Source organism: Vitis vinifera, chromosome 2 (genome assembly GCF_030704535.1).
Source record: "Vitis vinifera cultivar Pinot Noir 40024 chromosome 2, ASM3070453v1".
In the NCBI taxonomy this organism is placed as follows: Eukaryota; Viridiplantae; Streptophyta; class Magnoliopsida; order Vitales; family Vitaceae; genus Vitis; species Vitis vinifera.
In genome coordinates, this window is record NC_081806.1 from 9,598,968 (window position 1) to 9,621,156 (window position 22,189).

At 31.7% G+C, this 22,189-nt stretch overlaps 1 protein-coding gene across 2 annotated transcripts; it reads right to left on the bottom strand.

Annotated features, from left to right (window-relative positions):
- Positions 1-1,430: 1,430 nt before the first annotated feature.
- LOC100260812 (uncharacterized) lies at positions 1,431-11,214 on the bottom strand. 2 transcript variants are annotated; one of them, XM_002277252.5, is made up of 12 exons: positions 10,779-11,214; positions 10,573-10,688; positions 9,672-9,701; positions 9,420-9,556; positions 9,008-9,187; positions 8,810-8,873; positions 8,586-8,693; positions 7,479-7,632; positions 5,424-5,513; positions 4,846-4,901; positions 2,923-2,980; positions 1,431-2,048 (listed from the first exon to the last, which is right to left on the bottom strand). In XM_002277252.5, the coding sequence occupies exons 1-12, from the start codon at positions 10,858-10,860 to the stop codon at positions 1,858-1,860; spliced, it is 1,266 nt and encodes a 421-aa protein (XP_002277288.1). In that variant the 5' UTR covers positions 10,861-11,214; the 3' UTR covers positions 1,431-1,857. The 2 variants fall into 2 exon arrangements, with proteins under 2 accessions (XP_002277288.1, XP_010663266.1); XM_010664964.3 differs by having other exon boundaries at positions 10,635-10,688; positions 10,779-11,205.
- Between the last annotated feature and the right edge of the window lie 10,975 nt (positions 11,215-22,189).

The following is a 22,189-nucleotide window of genomic DNA, read 5'->3' on the forward strand; positions in this document are numbered from 1 at the left end:
GAGAGTATTATACAATACTTTTGATTTAGTTTACAATTAATCAAATTAATTTTTTGAATTCTAAATTATTCTTACAAATTATTTGCAAAAATTATTAAACTTATTAATAAATTCAATACAAAATATTGCTTTATTTCAAATTCATTTTTCTAGAAAAAAAAATATTAAAATATAGTTATATGCAAAAAAGAAACAATAGTGACTCTAGACTAATTTTTATCCATATATTTTTTATATTAATCGAGTCATTATATGAGTTTTAAATTATTTTAAAATCATTAAACTTGTTAATGAATTTAATGTATTAAGTCTTACTTAACTTGAAGTCTATTTATCTAATGAAAAAAAAATTGAAACAATATTGTTATAAGCAATAGAGGAATAATAGTCATTTTCGAGTCAACTTTTGTTCATAAATTTCTAATATTAATTACTTTATTATCTGAGTTTCAAATTATTTTTAAAAAATATTATACTTGTCTATAAAATTTAGTTGTATGCAAAAGAGAAACAATACAATTTGTCCATAAATGTTTAATATTAATTGGGTCGCGACTTAAGTTTTAGATTATTTTTAAAATATTAAACTCATTAATAAATCAAATACATTAAGTCTCAATTGATTTGAAGTTTATTTACCTAATAAAAAAAAATTCACAAATATATAATTATAACACAAAAATAGCAAAATCATCCAAAATGAATTTTAATCTATAAATTTTTAATGTTAATTGGATCAATTTTGAATTTCATAACTTTTTTGTACTAATTGAATCGGCTTTTTATTTTCAAACTATTTTTAAAAATTAATAATCTTTATGTATCAAGGATGGTTTGCTTCGAAATATATTTGTCTAAAAAAAATTTAAGTAAAAAAAAAATCAAAAAAATATCATATTTGAAAAATTTTATACCCGATGGTGGAAAGAAAGTAACAGACTAAAAACGTTTTATTTTATTTGTTTTTATATTATTTATTCTTTTATTATATATATATATATATATGAAAACAATTTTTACTTATTTTCTAAAAATTGTACTCTATTCCAGTTTATTTTCAAAAACCCTTTCCAAAAATTAATGACTAACCAATGCTATAAACTTTTAAAAATAATATTTTTTAATTAAAAAAAAAAAACAATAAAAATGTTTTAAAAAGTACATTAAAAATTATTGTATTACATATGAATACATCATGCATTCATGAAAAATAAGTCGAAGAAACTTTTGTTATATTCAAATTTTACTCCTTGAAATAAAAGAAAATCATTTTTGAAAATTGCTCTTTAAACACTGTTTTTGAAGAAGGGTGAATTGTTTTTTTAAAAAATGGATCCTTTTAAGCACTGTATTTAAAGAAGTGTTTGAGAAAACATTGGCAAGCAAGCCCAAAAATGGGCAAAATCAGGAGACACTTGACATTTTGGTAATTGAAACAAAAACCTAAGTCATAAAAGAGTATGTGTTTATCAACCATAACTACAATTTTTTTTCTCTTTTTTTTCTTTTTGGAATAATAAATTCTAACTATGCTCCTCAGTTAGGAATCCTGAGATCCCAAAATACATACAAGCATAAGACAGAAAACCAAAAAAGCATCACAAAACTGCTACTAAGCCAACTAAATATAAGGTTACCTTCTCTCGGGTGCTCTTGATAAGTCCAGTGCTGGAAGCTCTAAGCTTTCCAAGATCCTCCACCCCAACCTGAAAATCGTCCAAACCTATACCTCCCCCATTGTCCTACTCTTAATTCTCTTCATCTGTAAAAATATGCTCCACAGCCACTCGCATACGCCTTAGAGATTTGAACAGTGTTGTTTCATTTGTGAAAAGCTTGTATTCCATTCATTTGGGATCATGATGAATCATCAACCGTCTCGTCTTGAGCCTTTTTGCTTCTTTTCTTGGGTTTCGGCTTCTTGCTTCCACTATGCTTTGACGATTTTTTCTTTCTTTTCAGAGGCTGCACTTCTTCCTCATCACTCTCCTGGGTCTCATTCGTATTTTGTGCTTCAGTTGGTGGATCCACTACAGAAGATGGAACTTCTGGTCACCACCAAAAAAAAAAAAAAAAACCTGAAGATTAGAGCTATGTTGAAACAGAATCTTTGACAATCACATGAGAAAAAATGAAATGTTTTTTTCTATTTCTAAAAGACAGAAATTCAACAGGAGAAGAAAACGAAGGCAACCCAAAGATTTGGGTCAAGCAAGCTAAAACAAAAGCCATGTCTCCAAGTCTAATCTTAAGCAGATTGGACCCTTAAACACAGCATGACTTTTTATTTCTAATCCAGCAAGGTGAATATACTCACCACAAAACATGTGTTAGTGTGTGTCTGTGCAAACAAATATTTGTTTAATATATTCAAAAACATTAAATTTTACCTATCAAAACAAAGAAAAAAAATAAGACAAAGATCTGTTTAAATTTCTTTGCTGTTGTGGAACAGGCCCCAAAGGAGTGGAAACAGATGATTTGACAACATCAAGCTCATGTAAAGTCTTGGATTGTAATAATGAAGTTCTTTTATTCACCCCCAAAAGATTGAAGGAAAAAGATCATCCTAACCAACAAATAGGCATTTTCATTCCTTTCTAAACCAAAGAGAACAGATCTCATCATTGAAAATTGATTGGCTTTGCAATACATTTTTTTTTTTTTTTTGTAACAACTTTCTAAGAGAAATTTCTACCTTCAAATGCTATGAACAAAGAAATGGGAATGCTTCAGAATTCATTGGAATTCTTTCTATCCTAATTGTAGGCATAGCATAGGTTATCTAAATGAGACCCGCTAACATCCATCCAGTCCTTCCACATTCCCCACATGTAAATAATGTGATTGGTAACCAAAATACAATTACTAATCCAAGCCCCTGAAGAAAGACATGAGAGAAGCTGAAACAGGAATACTGACCTTCCTCAGCAAAATTAGAATCAAAAACAACATTTGTAAGAGGCTGCTTCAGGAAAACCTGCATCAATGATGTAGATAGTTATGTTCTTATTTACCTATCAAAAAAAAAAAAAAAATGATGTAGATAGTTATGCAAAAGTTACATGTGTGGCATGTTTGTACAAAATGTCACTTACTCATCTCCCAATAAACAGAACCTCAGCCACTAAATAAGATCCATAAAATTCCTTATAGTGGTCGTTTTGGAATCATGTCTATAGCAGATTTTAATATTATTTAAGACCACAAAATTCTTAGACAGTACACCATATTATAAAACATAGCAATGTCATTTAGGCAGGTGGAACTTCAGGGTCGTGTTCATATAGGTTTGTGCTTTTCTTTTTTTTGTTTGGTTGAATATCTTGTTTGGTAGCTTGGGCTGCAAATTTTCTACATACTTATTTTATGTCAATCTCTTAATCCAGTAGAATGCATTCAGGCCCACCTAAACATTATTAGAAACATCAGCAGCATGCACATTTAACCCATTAGTTACAAAAACAAAGATATCCCTCTAAGAACCTAAGTACACTTTCAGGTTTCAATGTTATTTTAGCACTCTTCTAGTTAAATGAATCATAAATGGATATGAACTTTCCATGATGGGCAGAAGATGGAGGATGTTTTCTTTTTTCAGGATCAGGCCTAAAAAAATTGACAGGCTTCTGATCAAGTAAAAGTGAAATGCATGTATGGAGACACACAAAACACAATGGTCTTGGTCCAAGCATTTCAAGATTGACATTTTCACCTATCAACAATATTCTTGATGTATTCTCATCAAAAAACAAAAAACAAAATTCATGATGTCATCATGATAGTTGTTAATAGGTCCAAATAGCAAATCATTCAATTACCACCTCCCCTTCATAGGAGTTAAATACTACCCAAGAGGTGTTCCACCACTTCTTATATTTAATTTGTCTCAGCAAGGTTCCAGGGAAGACTGATAGAATTAGACTTTGCGGATCCATACAATAAAATCAAAATAAAAGCTACCTTTGGCCCACTAAAAGCAGTAGCTCGCTCTTTTCATATTATTAATTGCACCATAACTTTGCACTTTTGATGTTTAGTGTGTGAAAAATTGATTCATTGCAAGATGCAAGTGCAAAACAGCTCTATGAAACTGAGACAGTAAGGACCCATATTAATCCAATTTAAAAATATGGGCCACAATAATTTATTGAAAACACACCATTTTGCAATAAACTTAAGAATCCAGAAGTATACTGTTATAAGGCCTTGCCCTTTGACAAAGCTTGTCCCAAGGCCCAGCAAATGAGAAAGTTGAAGTAGGTTGAAAGCCAGTGTAAAACATTAAGCCCTAACTTCACCAGCATAAATTCTGAAAATCTTTTGAATGGAAAAGAAGGATTTCAGGTGCATTGAGTAGTTGGAATTTCATCAGTCCAGTTTAATTATGTCATCCCTAACTCCTAAGTCAGATGAATTATACTGTAATTAAGCTTTTCTCGATAAGATGGAGAGCCAAGGTCGCTGCACAAAAAAACTGACTCATGAAAATTTAGCATATAAAGTTATATACTCCAGCATATGAGCTGAGGGAAATGCCAAATCCTCAGGAAGACAAAGGTTCAACTAAATTCTTGAAGAAAAGACTCCAAATGCGTCATAGGTTTTTTCCCACTGTGAAAAGAAAAGTGCCACTGGTACAAATTAAAGCACAAAAGATGTCACTGGCCTAAAACTTGAGTTCCCATAATTGATAAGGGAGTTTAGTGTTACAATGTCAAATGTGGAGGCTATGATGAAATTGCAAATAATTTTTAATAACATTCAGCACAAGAAGTTCACAGCATAACAGCTATGAAAAAGAAGATTTAAGTAATTGCTCATAACAATAATCTGATAACATACCGCAGAAAGAACCTTCCTTGTTTTTATATCCCAAAAGCGCAAGTAGCTATCCAATCCTATAGAATAAATAAAGTCCATCACTTCAGCATTACTCAAAGAGAAACTTAACCCAAAAACACAAGCACACTTAAACCATAAAGGCGATAATGCAAATCATGGAGCATCCAAGCTACAGATATGCTGATGCTAGATTCACTCACCATGATTATTAAACAAAGATGAACAGAAGAAATTACTTGGAAAAAGAGATTCATAATACATAAATGGCTTGGTAAGTGTTGACACATCATTTCATATTTTTCTCTTTCTTTTTTCTTTTGGTTCTTTAGATTACAAGAATTCCCCAAAAGTTCCTACCACACTCTCCTACCCTACCTCACCCCACCCAGGGGCCATCTTCTCAAGAGGTCAAATGACTGACCTCCTTCAGTAGACAGGAACATAAAACATAGAAGTTTTTGGTAAATGATTTCAGCGTAACTTGTAGCATAAAATCAAGAACAATACCCCAAACATCCCTGAAAAAGGTAAACATAGATGATATCAATTATTTATTTACATATAGAAAACATACTCACCACATGATGCTATCACAGGGAGCTCTGGATGCCTGGCTATGGATCTAATGCTTCCAGAACACTTTCCCAAAAAGCATCCTAACAATTTCCCTGCATACCAAAAGCAACCAAACAAAAAGATAAAAGGTTAGAGCACTTAAAAATTGAGTTCAACAATCTGCCAATGATACGAATTTCAGAATGGAAAGTAGTTCAATCCACCAAAAGGTTGTACTTCAAAATTTCAAAACCAATCCTTTCAGAAATCCACAAGTCAAATAAAAAATTGAAGTGAAAACCCTTACAAGAAAGAAAACAATTCACATCATTCAAAAAATTTAATTCAATGATAGCAATAGTAATTTGAAGACATCAATACATATCTGTATGTGCAACTGTACATGTGGCTATAATAATAATATATCTAAACGTACAGATGTATTTGTGTAGGTGTACAAAGTCAAGACAGCATCTATCATTCCAATAAAGAATTATTAGCTCAATTGAAATGTAAATCCACTGGGTTTTTCTTCCCTCCAGTCTCATCATTTATTTATTTATTTGCTTACTTCTCCTCCTTTCTTTCCCAAACTATCAAAAAACAAATAACAGAAGATTTTTTTTTTTGTTTTCCGTTTTTTTTTTTTTGGCTGTGTGTGTTTAATCAATGTAGTTAGCCGAACATTTAACAAGACTAAATTGGGTTTGCCGAACATTTAACAAGACTAAATTGGGTTTGGTATTGTACCAATTATGCACTTTTGTGAAAACTAAAAGTATCATCACCAGATCATGGAAAGCCCCTCCGCAGATCCCTCCCTCTCCCACCTTCTCGACCCACTCCTTCCCCACCACCCTCACTCCCTCTGGACCTTGCCCCCTCCCTCTCTAATAATATTTTTATTTTTATTTATTTATTGGCTGCTCTCTTTTCTCCTCTCTTTCTCAAAATATAAATAAATAAATGACAAAATGAGAAGAATTTTCTACTTTTTTTCTTGAGGTTTGGGCATTTGATATGTTTGATAAAATGCCACTTAGAGAGTATCACTCTCTTAATCGATCAAACTGATGGAGAAGCATGGAAGAATGCCTTACTCTCCCTCTCTCCCTTTTTTTTACTCTCATCTTACCTCTTTCTTTCTCAAAATATCAAAAGAATAAATGAAAAAGTGAAGATTTTTCCTTCTCTAACTCGAAGCTGGACATTCTTTTGTGTTTAATAACATCACTTAGTTCTGTTCTTATTTTCAAGAACACAAGCAAAGGCCACACCAAGTTTGGTATTGTAAAAAGTTACATGCTTTTGGGAAATTTAAAATTATGATCATCAGTTTAAGGCAAGTAGATTCTGGTTGGAGATTTCATGGGATACAAAAAGACCAGTCAATGTCAAAAATGCCAGTTCATCACCTCAACTCTTAGAGCCCTAAAACCCAAGGTCAAATTTTCTTCCGCAAAAGGATCTTGATGCACTTGGGGCTTAGGAAAAAGGTATAGCAATTTATTAGTTCTACTGGTTCAAGAATATTAGGAATCTTTAATTTAAGAATGTTACATTATCTTAACTTCTGAAAGTTTTTAGAGGTTTTAAGAACCAAATTTGAGCCCTCATATGTTACTATGTTAGTAAAGAGAAGTTTTAGAGTGTCCTTACTTGTTTTAGCAGTTCATGAAGCCTAAAAAATATTTTTCATTTTTTGGATAAAAATAAAATTATGCTACAAATACAACAGAAAATTGGAAAGGATGGACTCTATAGTAGATTTTGCTGATGCATGTTAGAGCCAATCAGGCTATGTTTGATACAACTCAGGCCAATTTGAATGGCTAAGTTAAACAAGAATATATTGATGCATGCTTAACCAAGTTCACAAGAAAAGAGTTGAGTTATTCAGAATAGATTTCCAGATAAATTTCAACCGGTTATCCTAGCACCCAAACTGGTTTAATTTACAATTGTGGGCAGAAATGCATAGCAGTAGGCTAAGGTCCTAAGCAGATTTCAATAATAATCATATTCCTAAACCAGAACATAAAATCCATACCACTGTGCATTTGCATGACATCACATACCTGTGCGCATGTCAACAGAAGCAAGGTCGCCTGATCCATTTCCTATGTAGATGGTATAGCCATCTTGATCTTCAGCAACTGCTTTAATAGGGGTCTCCCGGAAGTCAAATGATATAACAGGCCTTCTCTGAGCAGAAATATCATAAAGGCGAACCTGTTGTAGTTAACCATAAAACTGATTACTCAAAGGAGCTTCTGTGATAACAAATATGAAATAGAACTTCAAGTACTTAAATTTATTAAATAAAATAATAAACATTAACACAAAATCAAATTCTGGGGAACAAATTTGGTAAAATACCTAACAGGCATTTTATAATAGCCTCTAACCATGAAAAGCTTTCAAGAGCTTTAGATTTTATTAAATGTCACAAATATAATGTAGATATATACAGTCAAAATCTTTTAGCTCTTCCGACATAACATCTGCAATTCTCTGAAGCAAAGTGGAGTGAAGCACATCTGAACCCTGTTTTCTCACAACATTAGCACTATTGGGGTCCAAGGGCAAGAAGGAACTTCTCCTGGTTATAGTTAACACATCATATGATCACTCATCCCTTGAGAGATGAAGTACAAAAAACATGCAAGAAATCACAAGATCCTGAAAGAACAGGTCAAAATGGTTCAGAACACAGCAAAGCTGTCCAACGGTTTAAGCTAAAATTTGGTCTTCTTTTTATATAATTTAAAAGAAAATAAAAAGATTGGCTGCCTCATTCACACCAGGAGATATATTTAACAGTATTTTTCCATATATTGTCTAAAAATTAGCCAAGAAAGAAGCCCACAGAAAATATTTATAACATGCATATATAAATGAATAATGCATGTATCACAAAATTTTACCCATCAAGGCACATCAAATAACAGGATATTCCAGAAATCTTGCATTTCTGGTACTGCAAATATTGGGAGTAAACATGACAATGAAATCAAATTGACCATCCAGACTAGCAGCACTAAAATGGCAAAGGATTCTCAAAAAGGAATTGTCTTAGAATAAATATTTATCTAGATTTTTTGCTCTTGACAGTAACCTAGAAGAATATTATTTTCCTTGGAAGACATTTGGGCATAAAAGAAGAATTTTCCATGAGAAATTACCTGATGACTGTTTGTGCCAGCAACAAATTTACGGTGGTCATCTTTACTTAGGAAAGTTGCAGATGTAAACCAAGTTGGAGTGAATAAGCCAAGGCTGTTTTTAGGAGGCTGCACGAGGTAAGTATAATTAGATAAATGCAAGGAAAAATAGCTTGAGAGTCTTGAGGACACTAAATATTTGATGTTACACATTCAAGAGCAATAGTAGAGATGCAAAGGCTTACAGATTTTGCAGTCCAAATCTTAGTACCCTGTTCAAGATCCCAAACATTAACTTCAACACCCTTCCTGAGTGAGAAAACAAGGAAGTTGTCATTCCTCACACCCAAAAAATAGAGAACACTATAATGTCCCATTCCTAACTGAAGATAAACATAATTCTTCAATCCTGTATTGAAGAGATATGCAATATATACACTCACCCGCCAAACAAAGCATAGTTTTCATTTCCATCCACTTGAGAACATAAGATATTACCAGAAGCACATACATTCCATGTTCTTGAAGAAACACTTGAGGTGGAATCCGCATGTGAACTGGTAAGTTCAACAGACCTCATACTTGCATTTCCTTTTGTTGTACATGTAAGCAAGGTGTGTGACCTAATCATAGACAAGGAAGACAAGTGATATCATAAACACCATGCATTGCACATACAGTATAGCTACTAATTAAGAATCATATGGATCAAAAGCTACAGATAAAGACATAAATGTGTTGAACAGTATCACAAACTTGGAAGACCAAAACATAAATTCATGATTTATTGCTTTGTAGGTCTGCATTTGAATCTATGTGCATAAGGCATGGCCAAAAGGCAGCAACAGTTACTACCTTGACGATAAGTCCAAATTTTGCTTTTTGAACAAATGCAACCCAACAATAGCATCATCTCCAGGCTCAGGACCATTATCAATGATATTGGAGATTGAAAGACAAGGATGCCCATTAAGAGGGTTAAGAATCTCAATCTGCAAATGCATAACTGTGGCATAAATATCCAAAAGAGCTTGAGTGATCCTAAAATTCCTAGCAATAATTGAAAACTAAAATGCATTCCAAGACTTCATGGTTTCAAGAACTCACCAGACCACCTTCCCTAGCAATAGCTAACAACTGCATCAAGAAGAAGAAAAACAGACAAGAGAAAAATCAAAATGAGAAGAATTCAGAAACTTAAATAGGAAATAATTGTTTCCAAACAGAGAAACTAAATGGTTGTGCCCAGCAAGAACGCAAAACCTATAGTGATGCGAAAAAGAACCTTCCCATAAAACGTACTAGTCATAATGAGAATACGCAAATTAATTATACAGCATAGTCAAGAATTAAATTGTCAGAAACACAACATTGTCAAGCCAATGGCATAGCACCTGAACCTGAAATAGGCATGTCTTCACCCACTGCATCAACACAGTCAGGCCACTTGCATAATAAACATGGTGGTCTTTTATGTCTAATGGATAAAACAGGACCACAATGAAAAAAATGTTAAAAAAATGTCTAAGAGTAAATTGTATCCCCAGTTATCAATGCAATTTCACAGGTAGCCGAATAAACATACCACCTTCCTATTACTCTGAGAGCCCAACCCAAGCATTTTAAGTTTCAAGGAGAACTTCTTATGCAAAAAGAAAATGAATCAGATTAAAATAAGCTTCTCCTGCGGACATGTGCATATTGCACTTTCCAATGAATCAGCACCTACATTCATTGAAACTAATGCAACAGGTCCATTACCATCCGTATTATATAAGAAAGCGAGATCAGAAAAAACCCTAAGGCTTCCTTTTCATTCTTCTCTTATTTCCTATAGCATCAATCATGAAGTTGATTAACCTAGTTTTCAATTGACCACGACCACTAACAACAGGAATCAAAATATTCCGGGGCAAGAAAATACATTTGGCATAAAATTTAAAAAGAAAAAAAATTGCATTCCCACTCATGTATACTTAACAACTCATATATCACAAAAGTAACATACAGGGCCAGATTTGCGGTCATCAATAGAAGCAGCAAGTATGCATTTGGATGAGTCGGGCTCACCCCATCTATCCACCACCTTGGGAATTCCTCCTTCCTTACTACGAGCTTCAGTAACTACAATCATTGCAACAGCACATTGATAAGAATATAAAACAAAAATTAGTTCAAACAGATTAAAAAAAAATTGAGGAAATTAGAAATCACCTTTAACAAGACCGAGGACATCAAATGTTAAAGCTCTGATTGGAGGACAACCAGGGCACTCCAGTGTGCTAGTGCGCGGCATTGCCTATTCTGCAGGTTCCTCTTCTTGAACGAAAAAACCAAGCAAGAAAGTCACCAAGATACCAGCTTTGGATCAAAGGAGGTCTCCGCTGGTGCAAGACTGAGATTCAATAACCAAATGCACCACTGAATGAACCAAGCCCTATCGCCTCAGCTCTGTATCTGTATGGGAAAAATCAAGTACAAAAACACCAGTTCGAATGCAAATTTTAGATATCTCCTTCCTCTTCCTCGACAAAGACCGGAGTATTCATAGCCAACAGGGAGGCTAGGGCTTTAGACACACAGGTTGAGACGTTAGGGTTTTGACGGAGGACTCCTAGTGTGTATCGCGTAACACCGTAGCATTCCCGAAATGGCCCATCCACCAGTTGAAAAGACCATTTACAAGTAACTCCTTTTGCATTAGAAATATTTAATTAATAGGATGAAATTATTTAAATTGTAAATCTAATCATTGTGATGTTTTAAATATTTATATATTGGTTTTAAAAAAAGAGTTATTTTTACTGAAAAATAATAAGAACATTTTTATTTAAATAAGACGAAAAAAGAGTAGGAATAGTAAGAAATAATAATAACAGGAAGAGATAGTAACTCTAAAAATTATAAACTTTACATAAGTGGGTTACAATTGTTTAATGGAAGGAATAGAAAATATGTCAAAATCTCAAATACGTTTTATAATTTTAAAACTCAAAATCCCTAAAATCTTAAAATATTTATGTAGACCCCTCTTGAGACCAAGGGATATTTCCTACAACCCCGAGAGAGCAAGGTATTTTTTATTTGAGAGAGGGGGTGAACGTTCTTTGGATCGGAAGGAGCTGGGCATTTCATTTGGGGGTGGGGGATGGTTTCCATAGGTGAGCAAGCTGCTTGGGACGTGTGGCAAAGACATGACCACCTTGCCATGGTGGTGGTTGGGGATGGAGACTTTTTTGCTTAACAGGGAGCAGTAGAGCAGTTAGGGGGAGAAGGTGAAAACATGGAGGAAAAATAGAGCAGAAATGAGAGAGAGAGAGATGGCTGGAATGAGGGGGGTTAGAGGATGATGAGTTGGGCAATGTCTTTGGCAAGAATAGCTCTATAGAGGTGAAAAGGCCGAAGCAAAGAGAAATAAGAAAAAAATGAGTCCATAACAGGGAAGGGGAGTAGCCTCAGGTAAGTTTGTTGTGGGTTTCTTGCTTATTTTGATTAATATACTTTTCCTTTCTTTCCCATTGTTTGCTTTACATTACTTGTCGATTTGGGTGTTGATGATATGAGTTGCATGCTAAATTTTGTTGATTTCTGGATCATTTTTATATTTTGTTGTTGTCGATCTCTCTACTATTATTATGGGTTGGCTTGGGATTAGTGTGACTCTATTTCATATACACTGTGTAGCAATCTATATAGATCATTTTCATTCATGCTTTAAATCTAGCTTAAGATTTCCTTACCTGTTTCAAGCCCATAAAGGATATATGAAATGAAGCTTCATACATTTAACATTTGTTTGGTTTTCTCTTACGCTGCTTTTATCTTAGCTCTTTGTTCCTCTATACACTTTCTCGTGAGTCTTCTGTTGGGTTGTGTGATGTTTGAGATGAAAGAGTATATGAGGTTGTTGAATGTTGTTGTGAAGCTGTCATTAAGTTGGGCGAGTGATACCAACAGATTTTAGGGATGCTTGTGGAGAAATATCTGAAAATGATGGATGATTTGGTCTAGTAGGGTGCTGAGTAGTGGTGTGCCAACGGTTCAGAAAGTTCAGTATTGAAGGTTGAGTTGTGGCAAATGCTCCATAATTTGAGGATTATATATCTGCAACCTTTCATCTTGAAGGTCTATTTCTTATAATGGGTACATCTAATGCTTGTTAAAATTAGGAATGTAAAGAAGGGTCAATCAAACTAAGAACTAGCTCTATATGTGAATCTTCGAAAATTGGTAAAAGGAAATATTTGGGGCCCAATGATGTTACAACTGCTTCAACTATGGGCATGTATTATGCTTTTGATATCTGTAAACAGAGGCGCTTACACGTAAGAAGTTTATCCTCTGAAACTGGCAATGTGTTAGGCATGGAGTTAAACAGGAGTGACAATGCATGTACAATGAAAAAGATATCGAAGTTTGTCCTCTTTGTGTTGCCCTCTTCGCATTGAAAAGATGGATTAGATTGATCAGCAACTGAAGCCATGCAAATGTGGTTATGAAATATGTGTTTGGTGGGGTCTGTTGAAGGCAATGCAAGAAATCATAGTGTAAATGGGAGGGCTTTAGAAAGTAACCATGGAGAAGCTCACAAATTCTCTCACGATGCAAGGCGGATCATACTGTAGGATGGGGAATCTGGGCATGACAAACTCTCATTTGAATATGGTAATATTAACAATATTTTCCAAGCAAAGTTCATGGCTTACATGGGTAATCGAAAGCATTGTTACTTGCACAACAGATGGGCAAGCAAAGTTCATAATTTTTTTTGGTGATGTTCATTCCCACCAGCTTGAACTGGAAAGCTTCCATAGCTCTGATCACTCTTAATTCAAAGAATGGTAATTCTGATTCTAATAAATCACCTTAAATCCATTTCTAAACAAACATTGATGAGGCCACAAGCTATAAAGGAAGGCCTTCTTAAAAAATATGCTAAAATAGCTTATACCACGAAGAGCGATTTCTACCATTTCAACAATTTTCAGAACCATCAATCTTTGCCGTGTCACAGGAGTCTCTTGAGATTTTTGTTTCTCACGTTTCATTTGGGCACAAGTCACCTACATTGGCAATTGAATTTGCTCCATTTGTTGGGAAACTAAAAGCAAAATCAAGGAAGAGATGGACAAAATGGGCAAAGTTTCTTTTCAAGTCAATCAGTTTCCTTGACCATAGAAGCAGACCGGTAGACATATAGCCATGTCCATGGTCAAAATAGCAGTCTACTCCCTCAGAGTTGAACAAGATGGACGCGACTAAGGTTAAGAATGGCCCACATCTTAGCTAACCAAAAATGGCCCTACCAGCTCCTTTCTATCTTTCCTACTTTTGCATGCACACATGGCTCCCATTATGCTTTATTTTGAGAGACACATGGCTTTCCTTCAATATTTTCATACTTTTTTTTTTAAGTCAATTTTAGAATCCCACCCTCTATGAATCATTCCCAAAGGCCACATGTTCTCATTTCTTTAATTCTTCATTCTTGCTTTCAAAAATTGGTTTCAAAACTTCCATTTTCAAATAATTTTCCAAAATTCCAATTTCCAAATTTAATTTTTAAAAATTCCATTTTCAAATAATTTTTCAAAATTCCAATTTTCAAAACTTCCATTTTCAAATAATTTTTCAAAATTCCAATCTTCAAATTTAAGTTTCAAAACTTACATTTTCAAATAATTTTTCAAAATTCAAATTTTCAAATTTAATTTTCAAAACTCCCATTTTGAAATTTTCAATTTTTAAATTTAATTTTCAATATTTCAATTTTCAAATAATTTTCAAAACTCTAGTTTTTTTTTAAATAACTTTAATTCTACTACAGATTTCAAATATTTTTAATTCTACAACTTTTCATCCTTCATTAGGGTTCTAGGTCACCAAAAATCTCAAATTTAATAAACTTGCTACCATTCTCCTTCTAGCATGCACTTTTACAAATTTTCTTTGATTTTCAAATATTTTTTTCATATTTTTTTATCATATATATATATATATATATATATTTATATAAATGAATAAATTTTCATAATTCCATAATAATGGAAATTATGGGAATTAATTCATAATAAAATAAATTGGGCTTTGGTGGGGGCCTTACATATGAGTTTTCTCTTCGGATTGTCAACTGCTATACTTAACGAATATTCTCTAATCTTTGTTCTATTCTTTGATATGCATGTGCTAGTTTTATCATTACGAGCTAACCTTATTTCCATGATATCATATTCTTATTTGTTGCTAAGGTACGCTCCCACTCCATCTTTATTTATTTATTCGTTATCATGCTCGATTTGTTTTATTATTTGATCATTTCATTAGTATCCATTGATTTCCTTATTAATTGTCATATTTGTCTCACCTTATTTAGTAAAGACCCATTTTTAGGGACTTAGAGGAGTGATTCGGTCTTTTGCCGTACCTTCCTAATAAATAACTTGACTCCCGAACTCATTTATGTTTTCACAAATTGTCTTTTCCAAATAAGGGGTCACACTTAGGATTTTCTTTCTTATTTTGTTTCCCCTTTAAAAATAAAACGAAAATAAGTGGTGACTTCAAATCTTTTCTAAAAATCATATTTTTCACCAAATAAATAAAAAGGCGAGTTACGTCATCGAGTGGAAATGCATAGAGCAAAATACGGAGTCCGCAATTTGCTATTATTTTAAATTTTAAAATATATTTTTTTACTACTATACATTTTAAAATTTTTAAATACTAAGGTTTCTTTTAAATACATTTTTTTATTTTTGTTTTTTAAAAAATATAAATTAATAATAATTTTTATAGCTTAAAATTTAAAATTTCTTAATGGAAAATATAAGCTTGTTGATGTCCTTAAAAATTACTTTTAAAATTTTTAAATTTAATATAGTAAAAAAAATTTAATACCTTAATTTTTTAAATATTTTTTAAAATCATTACCTTTTTAATGTAAGTCTCTTACATTTTTTTATATTTTATATAAAGATTATTGTTATTTTCTATTTTAAAATTTTATCTTAAAATTCAATTAAAATCTTTTGATTATCTTATTTATTTTAAACATATTTACAAATCAATTGAAAAATAAAAAATTAAATTTATCATTTTTTTATTCCATTTTTAATTTTATCTTTAAAAAAATAAAAATCTATTTTTATATTTATTGGATTTTTTAAAATTTGAAAACAAAATTTGACATTTGATTTTTTTATTGTTATCTTATACTACTATAAGAAAACATAAGGTGTTTGTCGACAATTTTATTCCAAAAACACCTTTCATAGATTAAATAATCACATTGGTATCCTAACCCAATTTAATAGCCAAGCCCATAGCTTCCCATGACAACAACATCTAATAAACACATTGACTTCATTGAAGTCACCTTCTCAGCTTCTCATGGCAAAGGTGTCACTGTGGATGACTGCATCTCTCAATCCTCTATAGCCATTAGCCAAATCATGGCAACAACTTGGGAAAACAAACATGTCTTCCATCTCTTTGTCCATGTTTCTCATTGAGATGAGACGACTAGAAACCCTAGCTTCCAAAAACCACCAATTGGATTTATTGCAATTTCAGGTATGCACCACTCAATCTTCTTAATTAATTATTCAAAATCAAGTTATTGTTCTTGATTAATTAGATTATATTTGTTAGCAATCATTCGGTTTACCATGCATCGGTTACCATTGCAACCATATATATGGATTTTCTCTCTTTTTTTATTCTTCTTCTAACTTTCTACATTCTTCCCTATTTTTCCACATTCACTTCCCTTTCAATCTACTACTTTCATTGTTTTTTTTTCCCTAAAAAACTTTGTGGGATTAGGTTATTACTTTAGCTAGAAATTTGCTCAGAATCGAGGGTAGATAGATATCTTTTCCAGAACGTGGTCGAGTTGCTCATTGTTATAGTGAGATATTTTAAAAGGTCAAATTATTTGAATTAATTTTGATGAATTATAAATTGTTTAATTTGGTTTGTTTTCAATTATATTGCAATTTACCTCATGTTTTGAGGTTGTACAACATGGTTGTTGTTTTTTGCTTTTCGATGTTAAATATTCAAAAAATTTTTGTTGATTTTGCCTTCCTAATGTTAAATGATGTTAAATATTCTGAATTTTTTTTGTTGATTTTTGCTTTCTAATGTTAAATATTTTGAACGTCTAATTGATGAATTTTAGACGAAAAAATGCAATTACAGATGTTCCTTAATAGGTTTTCTTCGCTTACTTCAAGCTTTGATTTGGGTTTAGTTTTTTAGCTTTGTTTTTCAAGATTTCTGCATCCTAATGGTGTAGAGTATATGTTACAGCGATTGAGGCAATAACACTATAGGCAAACGTGGGAGTCTACCATTTTTATATCTTCAAAATATAAGGAAAAACACACATACAAGGCTTAAACACCCATCTTGTTTTTTTTTTTTTTCCAAAAACCTTGTGGGAATTTGGATTATTCCTTTAGTTTCTTAGGTATTACATCACACTATGCTATCGAATATAATTTTCCTTTTTAAGAAAAACTCCCTCATCTTTGAATTTGGTATAATAAACTGATTGATTGCATTTTTTAATGTCAGTTCTCTATTTAATTTCTTTTCATATGGTTTCTCGGTAGCCAAGCAGGCTATTAAGCATTTCCTCTTTCCCTTTCATAGAAAAAGATGGAATAGAAGCTTCTTTGGTATAGGTTTCCATGTGATCAAAACATTCTATTATAATGGCGATGTTTATTTGCATGTTGTAGTGGGTTAATGTAATCTTTAACAATGATTTGTACTATTCCATTAAGTTTTAGTATGAATTTTAAATCAACTTTGTATGCATTCATGAATATATTGCGCTCTTGGAATCATATGTTCTAGGTCATAAATAATTTCAATACCTCTTCTTTATATTTCTATTGCAATTCAAATATTGAAGACCCAGAAACGAAATCTTCTTGTTACTACCATAGCTCAAATAGAGTTTTCAAATACTGAATGGTTCAATGGAATTGATCTCTTGTTTTTTCCAATTTGTTGTTTATTTTGCTTCATAATTTTCCAATGTTATGAGAAGGGTTTACACAAGTTTAGTAGGTTAGTAGGAAATTGTTTCAAATGTCTATGTAGTTTAATGTTAGATGTTGTTAATTGAATCCTTTTTGTTTATTTGTTGGTGAAAATATCTATTTAGAAGTTATTATACCAACTAAAACTCGTCAAGCATTGGATGTAATTAACTGCGACTCAGGTATGAGAAAAAATTGTACCATAAATTGATTTGTTTATGCTCCATTTGGTCCCAAAAAATTTAGGAAAAATTACTGGAGAATGTTGAAAATTAATTACAAGAGACTATTTTGGTATTTTTCTTTCTTGCCCAATGATATTTCTAAAACTTTCTAGGTGAATCCTTAAAATAGAGTTTGTCTTTCAAATAAAGACCTTCTATATTTGTTGCCTCGCCAAGACAAAGTGGAATTCTTAGGCTTGGGGGAGTGAGATTTTTGTTTTGTTTTAAAATTATCAAATGGTTTGGCATCTTTTGTTGCATATGAAACAACTTACAAAAATATTGTTCTTATTTTGGTTATTTTGAAAGTGAGTTGTTGGAGTTAAGACATGTTAGATGATGCATTATTGTGCATATATCTAAGGTGTGCTTAGTGGGACATGATCACATTCATTGGTTATTGGAGCTAAGTTATTGAATTCTAGAGAGCAAGTAATAATAAAAGTTGGAGTCATTTTCCAAATGTAGATTAGATATATGATTCACTTGGCTTTTTTCTTTTTCTTTTTTATCATGGAGTACGGTTGACCTTGAAATATGTCTTTCCTTATCCTCTATTGAGTAACTGAGCTTTCCTAATGAGATAGTAGTTGACAAGTGAACTTAGTACATTGAGTTATAAGGTGTTGTTGCCTATCAAAACAATACTAATAATAAGAATAATGTTAAGTGGTTGAACATCACACTCAAGGTTTAAAATACCCATTAACATTGATGAATCCAATTTTAATAACATAAGCAAACAGAGTGGTACTACAGAATTACTTAGAAAAGCAAAATTGATAACATGGGATGAAGCACCAATGACAAAGCAATGGGATATTGAGGCATTTGATAGGACTTTAAAAGATATTATGGATACACACTTAGTATTTGATGGAAAGGTTATTGTATTTGGAAGAGATTTTCGACAAGTACTATCAATTGTACCTCAAGGCATAAAAGTTAAAACTATTAATACAAGTTTAGTCATGTCTTATCTTTGGCCTAAAATGAAGAACTTAAGATTAGCTACAAACATGAGGTCTCATTCCAATACCATTTTTAGTCACTTCCTTTTACATGTTGGGAATGGTGATGAACCCATAACAGATGAAGATATGATAGAAATCCCTAATGAAATGTTGATTAAATATGGAGATGAAGAGAATCCAGAAGAATTTTTTATTAACAACGACTTTCATTTACTCAAAGATCATGCATACTCAATTGAATATATCATAAAACAAGATATCCTTGCAACAAAAAATGACGATGTTGATATGCTAAATGAAAAGCTCATTGAAATTTTTGCAGAGGAATCTAAAACATATTACAATTTCGATTTCACAGTTGATAATACTCAAAATTATTACCAAGAAGAATTTTGAATACAATAACACCAAATGGGCTTCCTCCTCATAAGTTAGTCTTAAAGAAGAATTGTCTTATCATGCTCTTACAGAACTTAGATCCATCAAATGGACTTTGCAATGGAACTAGAATAATGTGCAAAGGTTTTGAATCAAATGTAATATCTGCAAAAATTATAACAAGAAAATATGCTGGAAAACAAGTGTTACTTCCAAGAATACCTTTTTCACCCGCAGAAAATGAAGGATACCCTTTTCATTTCAAGTTATCCCAATTGCCAATTCGACTTAGTTTTGCAATAACTATAAACAAAACACAAGGCCAAACAATCCCATATGTCAGGGTATATTTACCACAAAATGTCTTCTCGCATGATCAATTATATGTTACATTATCAGGTGGTACTTCAATGACAATAACAAAAGTTCTCATTAAACAAAGCACTCCTAAATGTATCATTAGCAAAAGATCTTATACCATGAATATGGTATATAAAGAAGTTTTAATTCCAAGAAGGTCATGAACCTATCTATGCTTTCTATTTTTCATTATTTTAATTAATTATTCCTCTTTTTTTTTTTTCATATTGTTAGATTAGATTTCTTGTCCTAACTAATTTCATTCTTCAATATTTTTGCAGCCACAATGTCTAATGAAGAAATTTATTCCCGAGGTTTTATACCTCTTAGCATGCTTCAACCTTTTGATAGGGATTGGACTATAAAAACATTTGTTCTTTGTCGAGGATCAATAGAATTGTATAATACTTCAAAAGTATTTGAAAAAATTTGGAAGATAATATTAGTGGATGATAAGGTTTGATATGTTTTTTTTTATAATTGCATTCATGTTTACTTTGATTTACCTTCTACTTAATTTAAGTGTACATCTAATTATCTTTTTCTATTCTTATAGGGCACAAGAATGCAAGCAATTTTATTCAATGATGCAAATGACATGTTTGAGAAGGAATTCAATAAGGAAAAGACATATTTGATTTCAAATGGATTGGTCAAACAAGTGAATTCTAATTCAAAGAGCCCAAGTTAATATGTATGCATGGCAAGAACTCGAGTGAACCATCCATTATGTTTAGCCTCAATCTACCTTTAATTAATTTTACTTATCATAACACAAATTGGTGGTTGAACTTTGGAGCTAATGTCTATGTTTGTTTTAACCGTGCATGTTATAAAGCATATCAAAACTTAAGTAGAGGAAATCACTTTGTCACACATGTACTAAGAATAAATGAAGTGGAATTGAAGGTGACATTTAGGAAGATCATAACTCTTAAAGATGTATGACATGTGTTTCTAAAGGAGAAATCTAGTTAGTGCATCATCACTAGTTCAATAAGGCTAAGTAGTTTTAGAGTTAAATGAGATTATAATAATCAAGAATTAATAATGTGTCTATTGGAGGGTTGTATATGTGCGAAGGTTTGTTTAAATAAAATATAAAAATGATAGATGATATTAATGAAAAAAATTTTGCCTTCAATATTGAAACTAGTAATATATGATATGGTAGACTAGGACATGCGAGCTTAGAAGAATTAAAAGATTGATGAATTTTTACATAATGCCCAAATCAAATATAGACCTTAAACATAATGTGAAATTTGTGTATAAGAAAAACAACAAAGAAAACCTTTTAAACCTATGGTAAGAATTACTAGATTACTATAATTAAAAGATAGTAATGTTTGTGACTCAAATCGATCTCCTAGTAGATCTGGAAACAAATACTCCATAATGTTTATAGATGAACATATTAAGTACTATTATTTACATCTCATTAAAACTAAGAGTGGGACATTTGAAAATTTTAAGATATAAGAACAAGGTCAAAGATCAACTAGAAAAGAAAAATATCTGGATGTGATAGAAGATAAGGGTATATAGTAATTAAACTTAGCTTATTTTGTAAAAAAAAAAAAAATGGAATAGTACATGATGTGATATCCCCTTATTCATTCAAATCAAATGGTGTAACTAAAAGAAAGAACCATGCCTTAGCAGACATGGTTATTGCTATATTATTAAATTCAAATGCTTCTAAGAACTTGTGGAGATAAACAATATTATCCGCATTCAATATTATCCGCATGTTATATATTAAATAGTCACTATATAAGATAATGAGAAAACCCTTTATAAAGAAATATGAGAAAATATAGTACTAGACTAGATATAAGGGGCTAGGGTATTTAGCTAAGATAACAATATTTTTACTCAAGGGAAGGTGGATAAAGACCAAATATATAGATGTCATCTTTATAGGATATGCTCATTCTAGTGATGCATATGGGTTCTTACTGATAAAATTTGAAGTTAATGATATTTCAAACAAGTTGATAATAGAAGCTAGAGATGCAATATACTTAAAAAATAATTGTCTTTTCAATACTAAGGTTACTAATCAATGTAGTAAAAAAAAACATCTACTTATTATTCTACTATAATACTAATAAGTTGTCCACAAACTTCTAGGAAGAACCTCAAGTAAAACTTAGAAAAGTAAAAGATAAAGAGTGGAAAAAAAATTTGGAGATGACTTTTTTACTTTCTTAATTAAGAGAGATCCTAGAACTTATGAAAAGACTAAATTCTTGATAGCTTTAGTATCAATATATAACCCAATGATACATGAAATAGAAGTTAAAACTATCTTTTTGAATGACGAATTAATAGGAAAAATATATAAGGAATAATCCAAAGGTTTTAAGGTCAAAAAACAAGAACATAAAATTTGTAAGTTACTGAAATCATTATATGAACTTAAGCAAGCTCCTAAATAATGACATGATGAATTTGATAAGGTCATCTTAGATTATTGTTTCAAGATTAATGAATATGATAAATGTGTATACCATAAATTGGACAAAGAGGAATACGTCATATTGTCTCTACATGAATGAAATACTAATTTTTAGGAGTAATATAGAAATACTGAAGGCAATAAAATGATACTTGGCCAAAAAAATTATGAT

Excerpts from the sequence above, each read along its gene's own strand:
- LOC100260812 (XM_002277252.5), bottom strand. The coding sequence starts at position 10,860 with ATGCCGCGCACTAGCACACTGGAGTGCCCTGGTTGTCCTCCAATCAGA. Across the intron at positions 9,702-10,572 it reads ATGACCGCAAATCTGGCCCT|TTGTTAGCTATTGCTAGGGA; the intron begins GTATGTTACTTT and ends TTCTTGATGCAG. Across the intron at positions 8,694-8,809 it reads AGATTTGGACTGCAAAATCT|CCTCCTAAAAACAGCCTTGG; the intron begins GTAAGCCTTTGC and ends TACCTCGTGCAG.